Source organism: Macaca fascicularis, chromosome 5, assembly GCF_037993035.2.
Source record: "Macaca fascicularis isolate 582-1 chromosome 5, T2T-MFA8v1.1".
In the NCBI taxonomy this organism is placed as follows: Eukaryota; Metazoa; Chordata; class Mammalia; order Primates; family Cercopithecidae; genus Macaca; species Macaca fascicularis.
Genome location: NC_088379.1, coordinates 37240551 through 37267224, shown reverse-complemented (window position 1 = coordinate 37267224; position 26674 = coordinate 37240551). Strand labels below are relative to the sequence as shown.

At 41.4% G+C, this 26674-nt stretch overlaps 2 protein-coding genes across 18 annotated transcripts in view; both read right to left on the bottom strand.

The window, feature by feature from the left end:
- The window catches only part of TBC1D1 (TBC1 domain family member 1), a 253237-nt gene that overhangs the window by 181568 nt on the left and 44995 nt on the right, over nucleotides 1-26674 (bottom strand). The window lies entirely within an intron of this gene.
- On the bottom strand, nucleotides 595-1399 carry PTTG2 (pituitary tumor-transforming 2). The gene is given in 3 exon segments (XM_074039542.1): nucleotides 595-991; nucleotides 993-1161; nucleotides 1164-1399. Coding segments are annotated over 3 exon segments (603 nt in total). The 5' UTR covers nucleotides 1285-1399; the 3' UTR covers nucleotides 595-678.

Below are 26674 nucleotides of genomic sequence, written 5' to 3'. Positions count from 1 at the left end.
AGAGCAAAACCACTAACATGTATAATGAATAGCAGCTCTTGGTCTAGGAAACTCACTAAGTCCTGGAATTCAGGAACCACAGAGGAACCCCTGAAGCCTTTCAGGCAATCTGGATTGACACCAGACATCTGTGACTCTATCAAAGCTTTGTACAGAATTCAAGGCATGGACATAAAAGTACTTTAAGTTATAAGACATTAGAAGCATAAGACATGGGATTTCATGAATATTATTTAGCCATACAGACATTTTAAGATAATCAATGTTAGTCCTAGCTGCAAATATGTTCCCTATTTTTTTTTTTTTTTTTTTAGCATTCCACAAAATTCTCATTCTTTTAATTATCTCCCTTTGCTGCTAGGACCTCTTTAAGGCTTTCATCTGGTTCACGCTAGGCTGGGAAGAAAAGATATAGGAAGTTCTTGGCCTGACCCTGGCCTTTTCTCCTTTATCCTTTGCTATTTCCTGTCTCCTGTTTCTCTACAGAAGTAAATTATGTTGACATATCCTCAAAGAGTAGGGGCCGTACTATTGAAGAAATATAGAAACAAGGGACAGCTGAGACAGATGCACATAAAGAGGAATATGACCCACTTTATATTTATGTATTTATTATGTTATTAAACAAAGAATGCTTTATTAATACAAATACACACAAACTCTAAAGCACTAAGAAATTTAAATATCTATGTCATAGCAAACAATTGGCAATTCAACATCCAGGGTCAACAGAATGCTAGAAGGAGATTGCAACAGATTGCATTCCCATGGTGGAGAGGGCATCTTCACAGGTGCAGGGGGGCCCAGCTGAAACAGCTTTTCAAGCTCTCCCTCCTCATCAAGGATCATGAGAGGCACTCCACTCAAGGGGAGGTGTGCAATCTGGCGCTCTTCAGGCAGGTCAAAACTCTCAAAGTCTAGAGGATTGAAGGGAAATAATTTTTCTATTTCTGGATAGGCATCATTTGAGGCAGGAATAGCTTTTTTTTTAAACAGTCTTCTCGGTCATCTTTCTGACAGAAAAGCTTGGCTGTTTTTGTTTACTGGGTCCATTGGTCTTTACTGACTTTTCTGTAGCTCTCTTGACAGTTCCCAAAGCCTTTCCGGTAGCTTTAGGTAAGGCTGATGGAGCAGTGAACGTTTTGCCAAAACGTGGTGTTAAACTTGAGATATCCCATCTAAGGCTTTGATTGAAGGTCCAGACCCCAGCTTCAGTCCATCCTTAGCAGTCACACGGGTGCCTGGTTCTCCATTTTCCTTATCAACATAGATCAGAGTAGCCATCCTGGATTATTGCTATTCTCAACAGCCACATTCATCTAAGACTGTGGTCCCACTTTATATTTAGATAGAATGTTAACTATAGTGGAAATTGGTGTAATATCTAATTTTTGTGCCTAGCACATCATCTAGGAGTCAGCACAAACTCATACAAAGAGCACAGGCCTGAGGTCAGACAAACCTGGGTAGGAATCTCGGGAGTACCACTTTCTGTTAACTGTAAGATTTGGGCAAGTTAGCTAACATACAAGCCCTATTTCCACATCCATAAAATGGAGGTAAAACCCAACGCTTATACATTGTGAAATGATCAAAAACCACTTAGGTAAAGTGCAGAACAACCAATAAATAAATAGTTTCTGCCTTTACTGCATTTTCTAATTTATAATGTACTTTTACATACACGATTTCACTTCTTACAAAACTTTAATAAATGCAAGTCTCTCATTTTTCACTAAAGCAGCACCCCCAAAGTTTCTCTGAACTGCAAAATGCCCAAATGTTTCATCCTGATTTATCCCTTTTGCCACCTCTCATCTACTGGTGGCAGACAATCCAGCACACAGTGGTGGGAAGAGCCGAGAGGCCCTGTCTGAACAATGTGACTACTAATGGTGACTGCTTGGGCAGGAATACTGGACTATGGCAATGACTATGTACCTTGGCCAACCCAACCCCAATCTAGTCCAGGCTATTGATTCACAGCAGCAAATGGTCACTTCTGTTTCTAAGGCCTAGAGATAAGTTGAAGGCAGTTTTGCAGTGAGCCATTTCAATTCAATGATAAATATTCTTGCTGTCTAATTTATTCTATGAATCTTTGACCCACGGCCATGTGTGTGTATGTATTTGAGCCCACATGCAAAAATATACAGTTGAGTCTTGAACAATACAGGATTGAGTTGCATGGATCCGCTTGTTCTCAGATTTTCTTCTGCGGCTGCCACCTCTGAGACTGCAAGACCATCCCCTCCTCTTCCTCCTCCTCCTCAGCCTACTCAGTGTGAAGACAATGAGGGTAAAGACCTTTATGATTATCTATTTCTACTTAATGAATAATGAAATATGTTCTCTTCCTTATGATTTTTCTTAATAACATTTTCTTTTGTCCAGCTTACTTTATTGTGAGAATAGAGGATATAGTGCATATAACATACAAAACATGTGTTAGTCAACGGTGTTACTGGTGAGGTCAACAGAAGACTATTGGTTAAGCTTTTTGGGAGTCAAAGGTTACAGGTGGATTTTGGACTGTGCAGGTGATTGGCACCCCTAACCCTCACATTGTTCAAGGGTCAGCTGCACCTATTTATTTGCATAAGGCCACCTCAAAAAGAAAGGGCCATTCAAAGGTATCATTAGAAGTCTTGCTCTTAACCTGAGACAGCTAGCTAGAAAGTGACAGAGTCATGACTTGCACCTGATATATCAAATGATTGATGTAACCTCTATATGGAGCTTGTAAACTCAAGTGCCACCCACAGTCAGTCAGGGAATGTAAATATATGATGTACCAGTAGAAGGTAATGGGGAACAGGGAGACTGGTGGGTTAGAGTGTGTGTGCCAATCAGCAGGCATTCCAATTGAATTGTTTTTCTTCAAACACTACGGTAGGCAACTTTAAAAAAAAAAAATTGCAGGCCACCTGTCTGCAATCCTGTCTCATTATATCATTAGAAGGAATTATTGTTAAGCAACTTCTTTCAACTGTTCTGACACATTCATTTTTTATTAATAGCCTTCTAATTGTTCTTTGAATTGGGGCAGAAATAATTAAAGTAAAAGATGTTGTATATGTGTCCTAAAGAAGGGACAAATAAAGACCAGTGAGGTCTAGAGGTGTGAAAGCACATCTAATCCAGGAACACTTTCTGAAGGAGGTGGCATCTGAGCTAGGAAGAAGTAAGAGGAAATCTCCCCAGGCAAAAGAAACAACGACAAGCAAAACAGAGGAAAGCATGGCTATGAGGTAAAATCAACTGTCCCATTTTGCTGGAAAATAGAGTACAGCATCTTGGAACTAGAAAAAAAAGCATGAAGAATCATCTGAGACCAGATATGGTCAAGGTTCTTGACTGCCAAGCTAAGGAATCTAGTGTTTATTGGTTAGAGATGAAAATGGCCTGCTCAGAGAATGGGTTTTCTAGATGAATCTGCTTTGTTGATCTTACAGACTCTTTCTTAACATGAAGCATACTTTTTTCCTAGACAACTTCAAATCTGAAAAATCTGTTACTATTCTTAGCATATGTTTTTGAAAGTAAACTTGGTCACCATAAATGTATATGAGAAAGGGGGCATAAAAACTGGCAGCAAATCCAGTAACTGTAGCCATCTGTGTTTCTGTTGTTCTAAGTGGAGATCAGCAAAACTAGCATTTTAAAAAACACATAAGTATAGTTGAAGTAATATTTTCCGGTGAAGCTTTCCACAAGTGGCTGCTGATAATTTTATCTGGTATTTTAAAATAAAATACACTACCTACAGGACACCATGAAAAACTATCATCTGTTGCATTATAAATGGAAGAATAAAAGGAAGGAAAGACAGAAGGGAGGGAGGAAAATGATATGTAGTTTGTCAGGAAATGTACATCAAATGTCAGAATCAACCTTTTAAAAAGTAATAATGAACAATAAGAAAAACATCAAACAATCTGTTCTGAACTTTTATGAAAAAGTGGCATAGGATAAAAATGGAGTTTGGAGTCAGAAAGACTTTTGAAATCTCAACTCTCTTCTCTTTCTATATTATTTATTCTTTATTATTATTATTATTTTAAGATACAGGACCTTGCTCTGTTGCTGAGGCTGGAGTGCAGTGATATGATCACAGCTCACTGTAGCCTTGAACTCTTAGGCTCAGGCAATCCTCCCGCCTCAGCCTCCTGAGTACATAGGACTACAGGCACGCACCCCCAAGCCCAGGTAATCTTTCTATGCTTTGTAGAGAAGGGTCCTGCTGTGTTGCTCAGACTGGTCTTGAACTCCTGGGCTCAAGAGATCCTCCTGCCTTGGCTTCCCAAAGTGTTAGGATTACAGGCATGAGCCACCGTGCCCAGCAATACATATTCCTGTCAACAGATAAATTCCTTGTCTCTAAAATGTAGTGTTATTTATTACTTTAATGATTGTGAAGAATGAAAACATGTGTAATATCAGGTATCATCCATTTGTCTCTTTCCTTCTTTTGGAAAGGAAGGGATATGCCTGCCACATTGTGTAACTGTGGCCATGAGTATTATACAAACTCATCAGGGGCTTATGTTCTCCCATCTCACGCAGGGAGTCTAAATGTTTATGTGGTCACCTTGATCCTTCATGTAAGGGGAGGGGAGTCATGGTGCAGATAATCCCAAAGACCGGATAAAAGTAATCCTTTAAGTTTCAACGTGGCATGCATCAGTGCTTCTTTGGGGGAATTCATTTCTACACTCCCCTCTTTTTTTTTTTTTTTTTTTGAGACGGAGTCTTGCTCTGTTGCCCAGGCTGGAGTGCAGTGGTGTGATCTCTGCTCACTGCATCCTCCACCTCCTGGGTTCAAGTGATTCTCCTGCCTCAGCCTCCCAAGTAACTGGGACTACAGGTGTGCTCCATCATATCTGGCTAATTTTTAGTAGAGATGGGGTTTCACTATGTTGACCAGGCTGGTCTTGAACTCCTGACCTCAAGTGATCTGCCCATCTCAGTCTCCCAAGGTGCTGGGATTACAGGTGTGAGCCACTGTGCCCGGCTACATTCCACTTTTCTTAAGTTAATACTGACACTAGTTGGCGTCCCTGAGCATATCACATGAGGTCAAGGGGAAAAGACAAAGAATGGAAGCACAGGGAAAGTCAATTGGTCATTTTAAATGTATTAAAGCACAGTGAGGATAGTCTGCTGGAAGTTTATTCACTTCACATTCAATATGTATTGAGCACCTACTTGGGGCCAGGTACTGTGTAGTCTGTGGTGATACATCTGTGAGCAAAACAAACCAAAACCCCTGCCCTCAGGAAACTTACATCTTAGTGAAGAGAGAGTCAGACAACGAATGAAACACATTTTTAAATAGAATAGTGTATTAGAAGTTCATTAAGCCGGGTGCAATGGCTCACGCCTATAGTCTCAACACTTTGGGAGGCTGAGGTGGGTGACCGCTTGAAGTCCAGAAGTTGTGAGACCAACCTGGGCAACATAGGGAGACTCCCATCTCTACAAAAAATACAAAAATTAGCCAGTTGTCATTCCAGCTACTCAGAAGGCTGAGGTGGGAAGATGGCTTGAACCTGGGAGTCAGAGGTTGCAGTAAGCCTAGATCACGCCACTGCACTCCAGCCTGAGTGACAGAGACGTTGTTTCAAAAAAAAAAAAGTTTATTTAAAACAGATTATATGTATTTTGGGGGAAGATATTTATTTTTTATTTTTTAAATAGAGACAAGGTCTCACTATGTTGCCCAGGCTAGTCTCGAACTCCTGGACTCAAGCGATCCTCCCACCTCAGCCTCCCAAAGTGCTGGGATTACAGGCATGAGACACCACGGCCAGCCCAGACGACATGTATTATAATCTATATACATAATAGAAAAATGAAAAGCGTAAACTTTGAGGTAAAGCTCTCTTAAACACTGCTTATTCTTAGACCACAGGTGCTGATAACAAAAGGCAGAAATTTTTGTAAAAAAGAGTGATGGTGGAAACTGCACATCGTAACGCCCTGTAATTTATATACCGTTGACCCTCTTCATCCATGGGTTCTGCATCTGTGGATTCAACCAACCATGGATTGTAAATATTTGGAAAAAATAAAGGATGGTTGTGTCTGTACTGAACACACACAGACATTTTTTCTTGTAACTATTCCCTGAACAAAACAGTATAACACTATATATGTAGCATTTACATTGTATTGAGTAGTGTAAGTAATCTAGAGATGATTTAAAGTATATGGGAGGGAGGGGGGCGGAGCAAGATGGCCGAATAGGAATAGCTCCAGTCTCCAACTCCCAGCATGAGCGACACAGAAGACCGGTGATTTCTGCATTTTCAACTGAGCCTCTGCTGCTGATACCCAGGCAAACAGGGTCTGGAGTGGACCTCAAGCAATCTCCAATAGACTTACAGCTGAGGGTCCTGACTGTTAGAAGGAAAACTATCAAACAGGAAGGACACCTACACCATAACCCCATCAGTACGTCACCATCATCAAAGACCAGAGGCAGATAAAATCACAAAGATGGGGAAAAAGCAGGGCAGAAAACCTGGAAATTCAAAAAATAAGAGCGCATCTCCCCCGGCAAAGGAGCGCAGCTCATCGCCAGCAACGGATCAAAGCTGGACGGACAATGACTTTGACGAGATGAGAGAAGAAGGCTTCAGTCCATCAAACTTCTCAGAGCTAAAGGAAGAATTACGTACCCAGCGCAAAGAAACTAAAAATCTTGAAAAAAAAGTGGAAGAATTGATAGCTAGAGTAATTAATGCAGAGAAGGTCATAAACGAAATGAAAGAGATGAAAACCATGACACGAGAAATACGTGACAAATGCACAAGCTTCAGTAACCGACTCGATCAACTGGAAGAAAGAGTATCAGCAATTGAGGATCAAATAAATGAAATGAAGCGAGAAGAGAAACCAAAAGAAAAAAGAAGAAAAAGAAATGAACAAAGCCTGCAAGAAGTATGGGATTGTGTAAAAAGACCAAATCTACATCTGATTGGGGTGCCCGAAAGTGAGGGGGAAAATGGAACCAAGTTGGAAAACACTCTTCAGGATATCATCCAGGAGAACTTCCCCAACCTAGTAGGGCAGGCCAACATTCAAATCCAGGAAATACAGAGAACACCACAACGATACTCCTCGAGAAGAGCAACTCCAAGACACATAATTGCCAGATTCACCAAAGTTGAAATGAAGGAAAAAATCTTAAGGGCAGCCAGAGAGAAAGGTCGGGTTACCCACAAAGTGAAGCCCATCAGACTAACAGCAGATCTCTCGGCAGAAACTCTACAAGCCAGAAGAGAGTGGGGGCCAATATTCAACATTCTTAAAGAAAAGAATTGTAAACCCAGAATTTCATATCCAGCCAAACTAAGTTTCATAAGTGAAGGAGAAATAAAATCCTTTACAGATAAGCAAATGCTTAGAGATTTTGTCACCACTAGACCTGCCTTACAAGAGACCCTGAAGGAAGCACTAAACATGGAAAGGAACAACCGGTACCAGCCATTGCAAAAACATGCCAAAATGTAAAGACCATCGAGGCTAGGAAGAAACTGCATCAACTAACGAGCAAAATAACCAGTTAATATCATAATGGCAGGATCAAGTTCACACATAACAATATTAACCTTAAATGTAAATGGACTAAATGCTCCAATTAAAAGACACAGACTGGCAAACTGGATAAAGAGTCAAGACCCATCAGTCTGCTGTATTCAGGAGACCCATCTCACATGCAGAGACATACATAGGCTCAAAATAAAGGGATGGAGGAAGATTTACCAAGCAAATGGAGAACAAAAAAAAGCAGGGGTTGCAATACTAGTCTCTGATAAAACAGACTTTAAACCATCAAACATCAAAAGAGACAAAGAAGGCCATTACATAATGGTAAAGGGATCAATTCAACAGGAAGAGCTAACTATCCTAAATATATATGCACCCAATACAGGAGCACCCAGATTCATAAAGCAAGTCCTTAGAGACTTACAAAGAGACTTAGACTCCCATACATTAATAATGGGAGACTTCAGCACTCCACTGTCAACATTAGACAGATCAACGAGACAGAAAGTTAACAAGGATATCCAGGAATTGGATATCCTTGTTATCCAATAACAAGGCAAGCATCTCTGCAGCAAGCAGACCTAATAGACATCTATAGAACTCTCCACCCCAAATCAACAGAATATACATTCTTCTCAGCACCACATCGCACTTACTCCAAAATTGACCACATAATTGGAAGTCAAGCACTCCTCAGCAAATGTACAAGAACAGAAATTATAACAAACTGTCTCTCAGACCACAGTGCAATCAAACTAGAACTCAGGACTAAGAAACTCAATCAAAACCGCTCAACTACATGGAAACTGAACAACCTGCTCCTGAATGACTATTGGGTACATAACGAAATGAAGGCAGAAATAAAGATGTTCTTTGAAACCAATGAGAACAAAGATACAATATACCAGAATCTCTGGGACACATTTAAAGCAGTGTGTACAGGGAAATTTATAGCACTAAATGCCCACAAGAGAAAGCAGGAAAGATCTAAAATTGACACTCTAACGACACAATTAAAATAACTAGAGAAGCAAGAGCAAACACATTCGAAAGCTAGCAGAAGGCAAGAAATAACTAAGATCAGAGCAGAACTGAAGGAGATAGAGACACAAAAAACCCTCCAAAAAATCAATGAATCCAGGAGTTGGTTTTTTGAAAAGATCAACAAAATTGACAGACCGCTAGCAAGACTAATAAAGAAGAAAAGAGAGAAGAATCAAATAGACGCAATAAAAAATGATAAAGGGGATATCACCACCGACCCCACAGAAATACAAACTACCGTCAGAGAATACTATAAACACCTCTACGCAAATAAACTGGAAAATCTAGAAGAAATGGATAATTTCCTGGACACTTACACTCTTCTAAGACTAAACCAGGAAGAAGTTGAATCCCTGAATAGACCAATAGCAGGCTCTGAAATTGAGGCAATAATTAATAGCCTACCAACCAAAAAAAGTCCAGGACCAGATGGATTCACAGCTGAATTCTACCAGAGGTACAAGGAGGAGCTGGTACCATTCCTTCTGAAACTATTCCAATCAATAGAAAAAGAGGGAATCCTCCCTAACTCATTTTATGAGGCCAACATCATCCTGATATCAAAGCCTGGCAGAGACACAACAAAAAAAGAGAATTTTAGACCAATATCCCTGATGAACATCAATGCAAAAATCCTCAATAAAATACTGGCAAACCGGATTTAGCAGCACATCAAAAAGCTTATCCACCATGATCAAGTGGGCTTCATCCCTGGGATGCAAGGCTGGTTCAACATTCGCAAATCAATAAACATAATCCAGCATATAAACAGAACCAAAGACAAGAACCACATGATTATCTCAATAGATGCAGAAAAGGCTTTTGACAAAATTCAACAGCCCTTCATTCTAAAAACGCTCAATAAATTCGGTATTGATGGAACGTACCTCAAAATAATAAGAGCTATTTATGACAAACCGACAGCCAATATCATACTGAATGGGCAAAAACTGGAAAAATTCCCTTTGAGAACTGGCACAAGACAGGGATGCCCTCTCTCACCACTCCTATTCAACATAGTGTTGGAAGTTCTGGCTAGGGCAATCAGGCAAAAGAAAGAAATCAACGGTATTCAGTTAGGAAAAGAAGAAGTCAAATTGCCCCTCTTTGCAGATGACATGATTGTATATTTAGAAAACCCCATTGTCTCAGCCCAAAATCTCCTTAAGCTGATAAGCAACTTCAGCAAAGTCTCAGGATACAAAATTAAAGTGCAAAAATCACAAGCATTTTTATACACCAGTAACAGACAAACAGAGAGCCAAATCATGAATGAACTTCCATTCACAATTGCTTCAAAGAGAATAAAATACCTACGAATGCAACTGACAAGGGATGTAAAGGACCTCTTCAAGGAGAACTACAAACCACTGCTCAGTGAAATCAAAAAGGACACAAACAAATGGAAGAACATACCATGCTGATGGATAGGAAGAATCAATATCGTGAAAATGGCCATACTGCCCAAGGTTATTTATAGATTCAATGCCATCCCCATCAAGCTACCAATGAGTTTCTTCACAGAATTGGAAAAAACTGCTTTAAAGTTCATATGGAACCAAAAAAGAGCCCGCATTGCCAAGACAATCCTAAGTCAAAAGAACAAAGATGGAGGCATCACGCTACCTGACTTCAAACTATACTACAAGGCTACAGTAACCAAAACAGCATGGTACTGGTACCAAAACAGAGATATAGACCAATGGAACAGAACAGAGTCCTCAGAAATAATACCACACATCTACAGCCATCTGATCTTTGATAAACCTGAGAAAAACAAGAAATGGGGAAAGGATTCCCTATTTAATAAATGGTGCTGGGAAAATTGGCTAGCCATAAGTAGAAAGCTGAAACTAGATCCTTTCCTTACTCCTTATACAAAAATTAATTCAAGATGGATTAGAGACTTAAATGTTAGACCTAATACCATAAAAACCCTAGAGGAAACCTAGGTAGTACCATTCAGGACATAGGCATGGGCAAAGACTTCATGTCTAAAACACCAAAAGCAACAGCAGCAAAAGCTAAAATTGACAAATGGGATCTAATTAAACTAAAGAGCTTCTGCACAGCAAAAGAAACTACCATCAGAGTGAACAGGCAACCTACAGAATGGGAGAAAATTTTTGCAATCTACTCATGTGACAAAGGGCTAATATCCAGAACCTACAAAGAACTCAAACAAATTTACAAGAAAAAAACAACCCCATCAAAAAGTGGGCAAAGGATATGAACAGACATTTCTCAAAAGAAGACATTCATACAGCCAACAGACACATGAAAAAATGCTCATCGTCACTGGCCATCAGAGAAATGCAAATCAAAACCACAATGAGATACCATCTCACACCAGTTAGAATGGCAATCATTAAAAAGTCAGGAAACAACAGGTGCTGGAGAGGATGTGGAGGAATAGGAACACTTTTACACTGTTGGTGTAGTTTGTAAACACTAGTTTACAAACTAGTTCAACCATTATGGAAAACAGTATGGCGATTCCTCAAGGATCTAGAACTAGATGTACCATATGACCCAGCCATCCCATTACTGGGTATATACCCAAAGGATTATAAATCATGCTGCTATAAAGACACATGCACACGTATGTTTATTGCAGAACTATTCACAATAGCAAAGACTTGGAATCAACCCAAATGTCCATCAGTGACAGACTGGATTAAGAAAATGTGGCACATATACACCATGGAATACTATGCAGCCATAAAAAAGGATGAGTTTGTGTCCTTTGTAGGGACATGGATGCAGCTGGAAACCATCATTCTTAGCAAACTATCACAAGAACAGAAAACCAAACACCGCATGTTCTCACTCATAGGTGAGAACAATGAGATCACTTGGACTCGGGAAGGGGGACATCACACACCAGGGCCTATCATGGGGAGGGGGGAGGGGGGAGGGATTGCATTGGGAGTTATACCTGATATAAATGACGAGTTGATGGGTGCTGACAAGTTGATGGGTGCAGCACACCAACATGGCACAAGTATACATATGTAACAAACCTGCACGTTATGCACATGTACCCTAGAACTTAAAGTATAATAATAATAATAAATAAATTTTTTTAAAAAAGTATATGGGAGGGTGCGCACAGGTTATAGGCAAATACTATGTCGTTTTATATCAGGGGTTTGAGCAACCATGGATTTTGGTATCTACAGGGGTGGTAGAACCAACCCCCTCGCCCCGACGCATACTGAGGGACAACTGTATACACATAGAGAGGTATGTGTGTGCAGTTCACAGGAATCTCTCATTAAGTCTGTGCTACCTTTGGAAAAAAACCGGGGGAGATACATGCTCCAGAAGTAAAATGAATGGGCGATTTCTTTTTTTACTTTTTATAGTTTCTTAAATTTATTATACAGGGTTTTTAACTTACGTTTTACAACATTTTTCAAATAAAAATAAAAACTGAGTTAAAGAAGGATGAGATAGTTCTATGTGCACTGACAGAAATTGGTACATGACACATTAGGTGAAAAATCTAGATTACAGAGCTTTGTATCACCTGATTATGTATGTGTTAAATACATAGATGTTTTAAAAATCCACTGCTAAGTGAGCCAAGATTGGATCACGTCACTGCACTCCAGCCTGGACTACAGAGCGAGACTCTGTCTCTAAATAAATAAATATATAAAATTTTAAAAAATACACTGCTAAGAGTCATACGATACATAGATTTTTTTTTTTTTCATGTCAGCTGGTCTTAGACAGCTGAGCGAAGGATCCCATCAGAGTTTCAGTAAATCACCCCTCCTTTTCATCGCCCACATACAGTATCACTAAGTAGGCACTTGTCTCACAGCAGACCTTCAAAGCATCCCTTCCTCCATCGCAGCCACTATTGTCCTAGGCTGGTCCTCATCATCTCTTACTTGAATCACCTCAAAGGTATCCTCACTGGTCTCAGACCATTCTTGACATGACTTCCAAGACCCTTCCAAATCTGGCCTCAACCTACCTGTGGCTGATATTGATTCTACCTAATAATGATTCTCCCATTTCCTCTTCACTAAAATAACCCTAATTTTGTTCAGACCATAGACATAGACCTTTGATCTCAGCTGTAGCCCCATGGAATACTCATGAGTTGGCACATAGTAGGCAATTTTTTTTGAATGAATGAATGAATGAAGGTATAAATTAGTAATATTAATCCTTTTATGTTCCCAAGTGAGTCATCTAAAAGTCAGCATGTTCAGTACCATAGGAAAGGTTAAAAGAAAAAACAAAAAGTCAACATGTGACCCAGGTCTGGCCAATGAGATATTAGAAGATGTCTGCCCCAACCCTTCCTGCCTAGAACGCACTGGTGCGAGGAGCCACAGGAGCCATCTTGGAATCCTGAGGCCACTTAACAAAAGGCCAAAGTCAACATGCTAGGGATTGAAAGTGGAATGAGACAAAAGCCGGTTATCGACGATCTAGATCCAGCCACTCTGGACCTGCTTGCATTCCGATCCTTATTCAGTGAGATATCTAAGTATCTTTATTTTCTAGACCAGATTTTAATGGACCTATGAATCGCTTGGAAATCTCCTTACAATGGAAATGCTAATTAATTCTGCAGGGCTTAAGTGGGGCCTGATAATCTACATTAATAACGGGCTCCCTGGCGACGTTGCTAAGGATGTCAAAATGAGAAATGACGATACTAGCCACTATAAATTGGGCGTTCTCTGACTTTTAGCTGAACTCATCCTTATTTTCTACTGTCCCTGGCCACATACCAAGATAACCACAGTAACCATCCAATCTTCTCAAAATATACAAACTGTCTCCCAGGCATGGCTCATGTTTACCCCTCCCTTGAAGGAGCGCTAAGAATCTGTAGAATTTACCACTATTCTACACGTCAACCTTAGTCACTTTTTTTTTCTCCCTCAGACGGAGTCTCTCTGTGTTGCCCGGGCTGGAGTGCAGTGGCGCGATCTCGGCTCACTGCAAGCTCCGCCTCCCAGGTTCACGCCATTCTCGCGCCTCAGCCTCCGAGTAGCTGGGACTACAGGCGCCCGCCACCTCGCCCGGCTAGTTTTTTGTATTTTTAGTAGAGACGGGGTTTCACCGTGTTAGCCAGGATGGTCTCAATCTCCTGATCTCATGATCCACCCGCCTCAGCCTCCCAAAGTGCTGGGATTACAGGCATGAGCCACCGCGCCCGGCCAACCTTAGTCACTTTTTCTACTCATCAACCATTTGAGTTTTCCCAGATACGTTTTCTCCTGTCTCTTATTCAAGTCATGATTAAACAGTTATAGTGACATATTTAATAGACAAAATGATTTTAAAAGACCTCAAGCTTAATTGCAAAATTACTGAATTCCCTAGTAGATTTTACATATTATACTACATAACTAGTTGTGTTTCATTTCAGTAATGTGGGAATTAAAAACCACAGGAACAGGATTCTATTACCGGTAATGACATGCAAGTGCCTCTCCTTGATGAAGCTTTAATTGCACATGACACTTGGAAAACGTTTTTAATAAAGTCTGATATTAAGATTTGTCAGTTAAAAACTGAGCTCAGAAGAATTACTCAAGATCACTTCCAAATTAAAAACACCATTTATCTCTTATCTGTCCAAGAAATTCCTACCTGGTTCTATTCCATTAATTAGCAATATGCTTTTCATATCACACTGTGGTATTCCAAAATTTAGCATTCATGCTTTCAGTCCAAACTCGTCGGAAAAGGCACCAAATTACTGGCTCTGAATGCAAAATGTCTGCATGCTGGAGTGGGAGAGGAATGGAGGTAATGCATGTGGATTCCAATTACCTGCAGCTGAGACAGTAAACAGCATATCCAAAACCACGTCATCAATCAGCACATTTAGCCGTGCACAATGATGATCACACATCATCAATCAAATGTCTTGATTTTGATTTTCACTGTAAATTAGCACAATTTTTCTGCAGCCCCAATCAACTCAAAACCATCACATAATCTGTGCAAATGACAAGGCTATGTGGGATAACTAAAAAACCAGGATTCAAGAGATGGACATTTTATTTTTCCCTTTTGAAAAATGTTTATTTTTAAGTTTCAGGGTACATGTGCAGGATGTGCAGGTTTGTTACATAGGTAAACGTGTGCCATGGTGGTTTGCAGCACCTACCAACCCATCACCTAGATATTAAGCCTAGCATGCATTAGCTGTTTTTCCTAATGCTCTCCCTCCCCTCCCCCCACCCCTTGACAGGCCCCAGTGTGTGCTGTTCTCCTCCCTGTGACCACGTGTTCTCTTTGTTCAGTTCCCACTTATAAATGAGAATATGTGGTGTTTGGTTTTCCATTCCTTTGTCAGTTTGCTGAGGATAATGGCTTCCAGCTCCATCCATGTTCCTGCAGAGGACATGATCTCATTTCTTTTTATGGCTGCCTAGTATTCCATGGTGTATATACCACATTTTCTTTGTCCAGTCTACCATTGATGGACATCTGGGTTGATTGGGAGATGGAGATTTTAATTTAAATTCCATTAATGATTTAGCACAAGATTATCAGCCCTTTCCCCAGTCAACAGAACTTTAAATCACATGCTGAAAAGTAGAAAGTCTAAAATCCAGCCTGTGATTTCCGCACTGACTCAGTGAAGATCACAACAAAACTACAAAGCGCGTGTGAAGTCACAGCATAAATAGTCTCAGGGCAACTGGGATGAAGTAGAAGCTGTTGGGTGCATAATGACTGCAGGCCTTGCAACAAGCTTCATTTTGCTGACACTGGTTGTTCACTGTTGCTTTCCAGGCAGGGCTTTCTTCCTTACCTTCTCCTGCAGCTCTTTCAAAGGTCCCTACAGTGATGACCAGCACTGTAATACAGGCAAAGGCTTTTACATAGTCTGAGAACTCATAGATGTCAGTATGTAGGTTTGTACAGTCACAGGGAGGGACATGGTAAAAGTACATACCCATTATCACCTGAACTCCATGTCAATATTGTAATAGCTAAAAATCGTATCTGAATGATTTACTACTCTGGGCAAAGGCTGTGACCTCTCTACAGATTTCCAGTGTTTATTCTCCTGGACAAACACTATAACCATTTTATAGATCCTAAGTGTTTCACTGAACAAATACTCTGACCTCTTTCAAATGTTGTTTTGAATGTCCTTTTCAAATATCGAAGGTCCACTTCACTAACTTGGCTGAGTGTCACCACATCTTCTCTTCCCTAGTGGAGTGTCATAAGGCTCCTTTCCCTGTTGTGACCACAGAAGATAAATCTTGCAGAGGGTCTTGGGCATACTTAAGAATAAAAAAGAGCCTGTAGTTCTGATATGTGAACAAATTAGGGTGGTGATCCCCAGGATGTAGCTGGAGATAATTCCCCTCCTTCCTTCCTATAATGCAGTTCTTATAGCAGCAAAGTTTTGTTTATAGATTCTGAGGCCATGTATTTTTTTAACCACCTATATTTATGAAAAATGTCAAATAGGAAAGTAGAGAGAAAATTATAATGAACTCTCAGGTTCCATCACCCAGTTTCAACCAGTGTCAGCTCGGGCCCAATCTTATTTCGGTATCCACACCCACTTCTCTTCCCACGATCGTTTTTAAAAACAATCCCTGATATACTATTTCACTCATAAATATTTCAGTATACAGTAAATAGCCCCCAAAGACAGGAATTCTTTGTGCTTTGTGTTTTTTGAACACAAAGGACAATATATTTTCAAATCATCAAAGCCAGACTGGGGAAAAGTACATTGTATTGTTCAGCTACTTATATTTCTCACAATAAATGATTTAAAATGGTGAATAGGCCAGGCGCAGTGGCTCACGCCTGTAATCCCAGCACTGTGGGAGGCCGAGGAGGGTGGATCCCCTGAGGTCAGGAGTTCGAGACCAGCCTGGCCAACATGGTGAAACCCCATCTCTACTTTAAAAAAATACAAAAATTAGCTGGGCATGGTGGCAAGTGCCTGTAATCCCAGCTACTTGGAAGGCTGAGGCAGTAGAATAGCTTGAACCTGGGAGGTGGGGGTTGCAGTAAGCTGAGATCGCACCACCGCACTCCAGCCTGGGCAACAAGAGCAAAACTCCGCCTCAAAAAAAAAAAAAAAAAGTGACTGCATGTCATTCTACATTTGTCCAATTCACAAGATGTACAACACCAAGAATGAACACTAATGTAAACTATGAATTTTGGGTGAGAACAATGTGTCAATGTTGGTTCATCAATTGTAACAAATGGACCACTCTGGTGGGGGGTGTTGCTACTGGGGGAGGCTGTGCATGTCAGGGGACGAGGGGGATATGAGACATATCTGTAGCCTCTTCTCAATTTTGCTATGAACCTAAAACTGCTGTAAAAAAATGAAGTCTTAAGAATTTTTTGAAAAATCCATTAACTCAATCCTATTTTTTTTTTTTTGCAAAGAGGGCATAAAGGGTCTTTCCATAAATGAAAGAAAAACTTTATGAACCATTCACAAGTCTCTATGGTTTATAATAAGAAGTTACGTATTATCAGGCATGCTTCTGTTTTACACAGATTAACACATAAAATCCTCCTAACAACTCTTTTCAGTAGGTTGTGTGACAATACCCTTTTTATAGATGAGGAAAATGAGGCACAAAGAGGTGCGGTTTTTTGCCCAGGGTCATTCAGGTGCAGAACTGCGGCTCAGACTCATGCCACAGCCTCTGATCTCTTCATATGCATGTTCTCAGCCTGGTGTAATATCGTATTGTCCTGGTTTGTCAATTTGGTTCCCCAAAAACAGATCCTGAGAGAAGGAATTTGGGACAGGGAGTTTGTCTGGTTGGAGACTCCAGGAAGCAAAAATATAGGCATGTAAATAAAGACACGGGGAAGAAAGAAAAGCCAGTAAAAAAGGGTGTGGTAATGAACGCGTTACCTCTCGGTGTAACTGGGGTTCAACTCCATTAGGAATCTTCTAAGAAATCACGGAGAATATGTGTCAGCAAACTACAGTCAAGGTCAATTCCTACCCACCACAGCCTCTATTTATAAATAAAGTTTTATTGGAACATAACCAAACCCATTCTTTTGGTACCATCTATTGTTTTTTTTTTTTTTTTTTTTTTTTTTTGAGACGGAGTCTCGCTCTGTCGCCCAGGCTGGAGTGCAGTGGCCGGATCTCAGCTCACTGCAAGCTCCGCCTCCCAGGTTTACGCCATTCTCCTGCCTCAGCCTCCCGAGTAGCTGGGACTACAGGCGCCCGCCACCTCACCCGGCTAGTTTTTTGTATTTTTTAGTAGAGATGGGGTTTCACCGTGCTAGCCAGGATGGTCTCGATCTCCTGACCTCGTGATCCGCCCGTCTCGGCCTCCCAAAGTGTTGGGATTACAGGCGTGAGCCACCGCGCCCGGCAGGTACCATCTATTGTTACTTTCATGCTAAAATGGCAGAGTTGAATAGTTGCTACAGAGACCGTATGGCCTACGAAGTTGAAAATATTTACTTTCTGGCCCTAAGAGCAAAAGTTTGCTGACCTCTCATGTAAAACATCTGGAAGGAAGAAGGGAAACTTCAACAGTTTAGGGTTACCCTGGAGTGATTAGATCCCTAGCACTGCTAAGGGATTTTCAGGCAGTCTGAGAACGCCTCAGGCTAAGAAGCAAAGAGACTGGTGGGTAAAACGAGAAGCTGCCAGTATGCACCTGTGGGTGAACTTGGAGGCAGGCACCTCAGTACGTGCTACAACATCCATGTGCCTCAGAAGTCTTATTTACATTAAGGATAATAAAACTTAGCACACAGAATGGTGTAAGAATTATACTGGAAAATATGCATCAACCTAAGAGGAAGCACTCAATAAAAGTTATCAATTCCTTTACAAACAATTTTCCTAAACACAAGTAATTAGGAAGCCCTATCACTGATACCTGTAGCCTAAGTCTCAGTTCTTTACTGCACAGAAAAATATGTCAAAAGAGTCCCCACATATTTTGTTAAATACAAAATAAACCAGATGGTCTGCAAATAAATAAAGAGCCATCTGCTCAGATCATGTCTGTGCCTGTGATTAATATATGCCTCTCTCTTTACCAGTTGAAATAACCATCAGTTGTTTAAATAAAACTGATTGAGATTAGCAGCACTGTTCAAAATGGTCAAAAACTGAAAGCAGCCCATGGCCATCAACTGATGACTGTATAAACAAATGTGGTGTATCCACACAATAGATTATTATTCATCCATAAAAGGAAATGAGGTACTGATATATGCTACAACATGATGAACCTTGAAAACATACTAAGTGAAAGATGTCAGGCAGAAAAGATCACATACTGCATGATTCTGTTCATGTGAAATGTTCAGAATATGCAAGTCTATAGTGATGAAAGTAGATCTGTGGTTAACTAAGGCTGAAGAAGTAAGGGAGGAAGAGGAAGACGGGGGGTGACAGCTGATACATACAGGTTTTTTGAGGGAGTGCCAAAAACACTGAAATTAAACCGTGGTGATGGTTGCACAACCCTGTGAATATACTAAAACCCACTGAATTGTATACTTCAAATGGGTTGGGTTTTTTTTTTTTTTTTTTTTGAGACAGAGTCTTGCTCTGTTGCCCAGGCTGGAGTGCAGTGGTGAAATCTCGGCTCACTGCAACCCCTACCTCCCGAGTTCAAGACATTCTCCTGCCTCAGCCTGTGGAGTAGCTGGGATTACAGGTATGCACCACCACACTCAGCAAATTTTCGTATTTTCAGTAGAGACAAGGTTTCACCATGTTGGCCAGGCTGGTCTCAAACTCCTGGCCTCTAGCGATCCACCCACCTTGGCCTCCCAAAGGGCTGGAAATAACAGGCGTGAGCCACCGTGCCTGGCCTCAAATGGGTGAATTTTACGGTATGTGAATTAATGACTGAGTGAGAAAAGGCAAGTTCTTGATAGAAAATGTACTTGATACCAAATGCCCATGGAATGTTCTCAGTGGAAGCTCTTCTTCGCATACCCACTGCCCTTCCGTCCCCCTTGCTGCTCCTCTGACATGATGCCTCTTACAATCTTCTTTCTGGACCTGCTCATTCTTCTAGCCCTGTTTTCACACTCTTTTTCCTACCATGGGGTTCAGGTCTTGGAGTTAGACTGCATCCTGGACATACCACCCGCTGACTGTGTGACCTTGGGCAAGTTACTTAACCTCTCTGGGCTTCAGTTTCCACTCTGTAAACTAGGAATAATCATAGTACCTACCTATTATTATTATCGCTAACTGACATTTATTGAGAACTTACCGTCTAGCAGGCTCTGTTCTTTTATTTGGGGGTACTACCTTTGTTTTAACTTTTTTTTTTAAATGAACTATACATAAACTGTCCACTTGTCTTTTGACATATGAACATGTTCATGAAACCAACACAATTTACCAAACATTTGCCATCATCCCCAAAATTCTTGTGTCACTTTGTAATCCATCTTTCCCCCTACTTTGTCTCCAAACAACCACTGATCTGTTTTCTTGACTAAACATTAGTTTGCATCTTCTATAGTTTTATAGGAACAGAATTATGTTTTATGCCTGGGCAACATAGTGAGACCCTGCCACCACAAACAAACTTTTTTTTAATTAGTCAAGTGCAGTGGTGCTCACCTGGTGCAGCCTGGGGAGGTTGGGGCAGGAGGATTATTTGAGCCCAGGAGGTCGAGGCTGCAGTGAGCTATGATTGCACGACTGTACTCTAGCCTGGGTGACAGAGTGAGAAACCCTGTCTCTAAAAAATAAAGCATAAATAGGCCAGGCGCAGTGGCTCATGCCTATAGTCCCAGCACTTTGGGAGACCAAGGCAGGTGGATCACTTGAGGTCAGGAGTTTGAGATCAGCCTGGCCAACATGGTGAAACCCCATCTCTACTAAAAATACAAAAATTAGCCTGGCATGATGGCACACGCCTGTAGTCCCAGCTATTCGGGAGGCTGAGGCAGGAAAATTGCTTGAACCCGGGAAGTGGAGGTTGCAGTGAGCAGCAATGGCACTACTATACTCCAGCCTGGGCGACAGAGCAAGATTTTGTCTCAAAAATAAATAAATACATAAATAAATGAATAAACGGAATTATGCAGCACGTACTCTTTGCTTGGGGAATGCGGGTAGGGGAGATGTCCGCGTTGTTTTGCTCAGCATAATGACTTTGAGATCTTCCCCACTGCTGTGTTCATCAACCGTCCATCCCTTTTTATTGTTGAGTCACATACCATTTACCACCTGTTGCCAGACATGTAGGCTGTTTTAAGCTTCTAGATTGTTTTCTATTTTTGGCTATTACATAAAAAGCGGCTAGGAGCCTTAGTGTACAAGATGATGTGCACATGCATCTTCCTTTCTCTTGGATAAATACCAAGGAAAGGAGTCCTGAGGCGGTCCTGAAATTTGGCATAGCCCTGGAGAAGATATGTCTCATGGCATGTGGGCAGACAGGACAACTAGCATTGACACTGCCGCAACTCCCACTTTCTCATGCCTTCTCCAGACAGCCCCACTCCCTGCTGCCACCGCAGCTCCACTTCTCCCTGTGGTTTCACAGCCCAGCTTCCTCTTCCTGCAGGTCATGCCCGCAGTTCTTTTCCCTGGGCCACTGTTGACCCTTCAAGGCCCAGGTCATGATCTAGCTTCTCTTTGGGACATGATAAAATTATTCACTTCCTGCTCAAACAAAACAAGGGCATTATTTTAATAGATTCATATGATACTGTTTCTTCCCTTTTAGTGTGAGTTGACGTGTAATAATTGTACATATTTATGGGAGGCGGAGTGATATTTCCATACATGCATATGATGTATAACGACCAAATCAGGGTACTTAGCAAATCCATCACCTCAAACATTTATCATTTCTTTGTGTTGGGAGCACGCAAAGTCCTCTCTTCTAGCTTTCTGAAAATATACAACAAACTATAGTTAACCATATTCACCCCACAGTGCTGCAAAGACCATAATTCATTCCTCCTAGTCAGCTGTAATTTTGTTATAGAATAATGGTTTTTCCAGCATTTCTAGTCTGCTGAGGTTCATTTGTATGACAGTCAAGACACCAAGGCAAGAGAAAATTAAATTTAATATCAAAGTTCATTGCATTCACCAATTTTTAACTGTTGCTACTGTTCCTGGTACCTTCTTTTAAAGAGCCAATGTTTCTTTGTATCAAAAAAAAAAAAATTATGGCTTTCTGTCATACTCATTGTAGCTTTGCTATAATCACCTTGTAAAATAATACTTTCAAAGGAAGGCCTTCCTCTGTTATCAGCACTCAGAATGTCCACATAGTTTCAAATGAATCACAGCTGACTTCTAGTTTGGCTGCAACTTTAAATTAGATTATCTCAACTCACATTTTAAAAATTAACCCATATTTGCTCATTAGATTCTATCAAAAAGATTTAAAATTTATCCCATTTCACGAATATAAAACAGAACTGCTACCAGTTTAGGTACTAATATGGCATCAATTTCCAATAGAAAGGCTTTGTATGGGAATCCTGGATGTTATAAGCATATCTCATCTGCTCACTTCTGTGTAGAAATACTGCAGACAGTTGTTTGGTAAAGAAGAAACATACAACATTATCCGAGTAACATCGTTCTTTGACATAGACCTGGGCAAAGCAGGCTGGACTGAAGTGCTGGCTTTCGCTTCTAGGCTTTTTAAATTTAATTTAATTTTATTTTTGAGGCGAAGTCTCGCTCTGTTGCCCAGGCTGGAGTGCAATGGTGTGATCTCGGCTCACTGCAACCTTCGTCTCCCAGGTTCAAGCGATTATCCCTGCCTCAGCCTCCCAAGTAGCTGGGACTATAGGTGTGCACCACCAGCTTCAGCTAATTTTTGTGATTTCAGTAGAGATGGAGTTTTGCCATGTTGGCAAGGCTGGTCTCAAACTCCTGACCTCAGGTGATCTGCCCACCTTAGCCTCCCGAAGTGCTGAGATTACAGGCATGAGCCACTGCGCCCAGCCTACTTCTAGGCTCTTGAGAGGTCATATCGGATACCAGCCTGAGACCTTGTACTTGGACCAGTCGCGATGATTTGGGTCAGCCCTGTAGCAACCTGAATCGCATTTATCCAACTTCATAGAAGTACATTATTCTGTTTATAGCTGTACCATATGGTTTGTCTTATATTTCTTACAAAAAGTCCAGTCCAGGGCTGGACTCTACTAAGATTTATAACCACTAATTCTACTTTGTTAAAATTCAAATCGCTTATTTGAACAACCATCCTCTGTTCTTTGTGCAAAACTCTCCTATCAACATGTCTTACGTTTGCACTGTCCAGCTACTGTGGGGCACCTGGGCACTGCTTCCTGGGCACTAAAAGTCACACATCTACCAACACAATGAAGAATATTACACCCAGAACTAGGTTTCCTGGCAATCCGTTGAGGGTGAGTTAGTTCTAGAACTTTATTTCTTTAAAATCCCAGAAAAATATTATTTCAGATAATTTTTGTTTTCTCTTATATGTATATACATATAAAATTTTTTTAAGAGATGGGGGTCTCGCTATGCTGCCCCAGCTAGATTTGAACTCCTGATCTCAAGCAACCCTCCCATCTAAACCTCCCAAGTAGCTGGGACTACAGGTGTGTTCCACTGCACCTAGTAATTTTTTTTTTTTTTTTTTTTTTTTTTTTTTTTGAGACGGAGTCTCACGCTGTTGCCCAGGCTGGAGTGCAGTGGCACGATCTCGGCTCACTGCAAGCTCCGCCTCCTGGGTTCACGCCATTCTCCTGCCTCAGCCTCCTGAGTAGCTAGGACTACAGGCGCCCACAACCGCGCCCGGCTAATTTTTTGTATTTTTAGTAGAGACGGGGTTTCACTGTGGTCTCGATCTCCTGACCTTGTGATCCGCCCGCCTCGGCCTCCCAAAGTGCTGGGATTACAGGCTTGAGCCACCGCGCCCGGCATTTTTTGTTTTTTAAGAAGAGCAGAACTCTCTACAAGAGACATCCTAAACAGGAGGCTGTCCCTTCAGCAATTTAAATCAATTAGGGCAAAGTGAGTACCTTCCCTCCAATAGAACCCACAGTTTGCTTACCCATCACAATGACAGATGTCATTACATCCCTGATCAATCTCGAGCAAGAAATACCCGGTAATATTTAACACAACACACAGAGCAAACAGCACCAAGAGCCAGTCTGCCTACCGTTTACTGGGCAGGTGGTCCCCTCCTGAGAGTTAGAAACCACCAGCAACACCACACATGGCTGAGGTTTCAGACCCCAAGCAACCACTTTATTCTCAAGCGAAAAACTTCAAACTTCAAGTTTTATATGTAACTTTCAAGCACTCTTTAGTAGCTAGGAAGTCCAGCCGTTTATGAAACAATAAGAATTGTTATTGTTTTTAATACTTATTGTTTCTTGATGAAACAATTCTTATTGTTTCATAAACTGCACAGGGCTGGACTTCCTAGCTATTATAGGGTGCTTCTAATTTACATATAAACTTCATGGTTTCTTGAAGAAGTGTGTAAGAACACATTACCAACAAATAACAGGGGTTATTTCTTGGGGTGGAATAGAGATTGGGAAGTAGAGAGTGGATTTACATTTTATATTTTGCACCCTTCTGAATTGATTGAATTTTTATTGTAAGCATTTATTATACTTAGAGTGCTTTTTAGGCTACCCAGCATTGAACGACTGTCTTCTTAGGGAGAAATCCTAAACAGATGGCAGCATGGCCCCCTCTGCTGACAGGATAAATATTCACTCTCTCCCGTTTTCTGGCAAGTAATGAGCAAGCAATCCACCTCGGTACAGACAATCAGGGATTCCTGTCTGGGACTCTCAGTCTCCAAGGAATAATGTCAAGTCACAGGGTCAGTGAGAGCTAACTCTCACAAGGAGGGCAGTGGTGACAGTGCCAGGGACAGCAGTGTCTGACAGCAGCAGTGCCAGGGTGGTTCCCTTAGCAGGGTATTCCTGCGATGCAACCTTGGCTGTGGTTCTATCCGCCTGACTTCCTTTGGTTGCTGTTCATTTGCCAGGCTTGATTCTCTGGCTTTTAGATTCTGTGAACTGCCCTATCTATCTCCAATAAATTATCTTTCTGCCAGGGTTGGTCTTTGGAGTCAAAGAACCCTGACCTACAATTTGTTCATTCATTCATTCACTTGCTCATTAGTTCATTCAGTAAAGTATTAGCTGCTTACTATGTGTTGAGAACTGTTTTAGGCCCAAGGATTCTGCAGTGAACAAAACAGATAAAAATCCCGTCCCCCAAGGAGGTTCTATTCTAGGGTATCTCACTTCTTCCCAGACCCTGCCCTTCCTTTATCTTTCTGCAGAAGTCTGTTGTACTTTGCAATTTATATTACCCTCCAGCCCTAATCCAAGCTACTCTTTCTCAGCTCCCCTGACACGAAGGAAGCGAGGACCTTTCTGGGTCTTTCTGGCCTTGCTTTTGAGGTCATGTCAATTCAACTTTTCAACTCCATGAAGGGTCATTCATCATCATTCCATCCAGTAGCCCCCAGACTATTCCAGGCGCTCTGCTAGGAGTTGGAGATACAGTGTTGAAGTAGTCACTGCCCTCAAACAGATTCCAGTGCAGCAACAAAGACAGACAACAGACATTTATGTTGCAGTAAACCACCCCCCTTATCCATGGTCTCACTTTTTGTGTTTTAGTGACCTGCAGTACTGTACAATAAGATATTTTCACAGAGAGGGAGACTGTATTCCCATAACTTTTATTACAATATATTGTTCTCTTTTATTATTGTCATTCTTAATCTCTTACTGTGCCAAATTTATAAATTAGACTTCATCACAGGTATGTGTGTACAGCAAAAAACATACGATATATGGTATGCAGTTCGGTACTATCCCCAGTTTTATGCCTCCACTGGGGTCTTGTAAAGTATCTCCCGTGGGTAAGGGAGGACTACTGCAGGTTTAAGCGGCGATCTGTGCCAGAGGAAAGGAAGGACGGCATGTTATGTGCATGGGAGCATGTGACAGAAATACCTTACCTAGTTTAGGAAGGACCAGAGAAGGCCTCCTGGGGGAAGTGATGTGTAAGCTGAGATCTGAGGGGTGAGTTGGAGTTAGCCAGCTGAAGAGGACATAGAAGACTCTGATCAGAAGGAATAGCACTGTCAGATTCTAGAAGTAAGACAGAACATGGCACATTAGAGCAGATGGCAGGGGTTCAGGATGGTGGGGCCAGGAGACGTAAGCCACTGGGAGGGGGAGGATAATGGTGAAGGTAAGACTGGAGGGGAAATGGAGACTCTTATTAGCTTTCCACAGCTTGATTCTCAGACCAATCAGAATCCATGCAAGAGCTTAAACAGGGGAGACAGCAGAAAGGTGTACTGTCAGATCTGCAAATTAGGAAGATCGCTCTGGATGCTGGTGGAGCGAATTGGAGAGGGAAAAGATGGAGGCATGGAAGTTATTGAAGAGCCTGCCAGAGTAGGCCAGATGAGAAATGCTGTATCCTGGGTTACCAGCGGTAGGAGAGATGAAAAGAAGCAGAAAAATTTATTGAATACAGTCAAGAAGACTTTCTGATGGATAGCTGGATCTGGGATGATGAAGGAAAGCAAAAAGTCAAAGATGACTCCCAGGTGTCAATAGCCAGGTGGACAGTGAGCCCTTAATCAAAAAGAAACAAAATGTTGAAGAGAAAATGACTTCAGTTGAGCATGTTCAGTTTGAAGGAGAACTGCCTGATTGACAGCTGGATTTGTGGATTTGGCTTTCGGTGCAGAGATCTGAGCTGGAGGAAGGAATCTAGGATCAAAGCGACAGTTACTGAGCTCATGGGAGTAGCGAGATGATCCTGCAGTAAGTGCAATCATGTGGCGGACTATATTATTGCTGCAAATACTCATTGCTCATTTCTGGGCAAGGATTAGATTTTGCCACCCTATTCATGTCAGGTCTGGCCATAAGACTTGTTTTGGTCAATGAAATGTGAGTGGAAATGGCATGTGTCACTTCCCTTCTGTGCAGACGCTCCAAGGCCAGCTCAAGGTTCTTCATGGTCTCTTTTCCCTCTGCTATTTCAAGCAGCAATGTTCCAGAGAGAGAGGCCACTCAGTCAGCTGGGGTTAGAGAA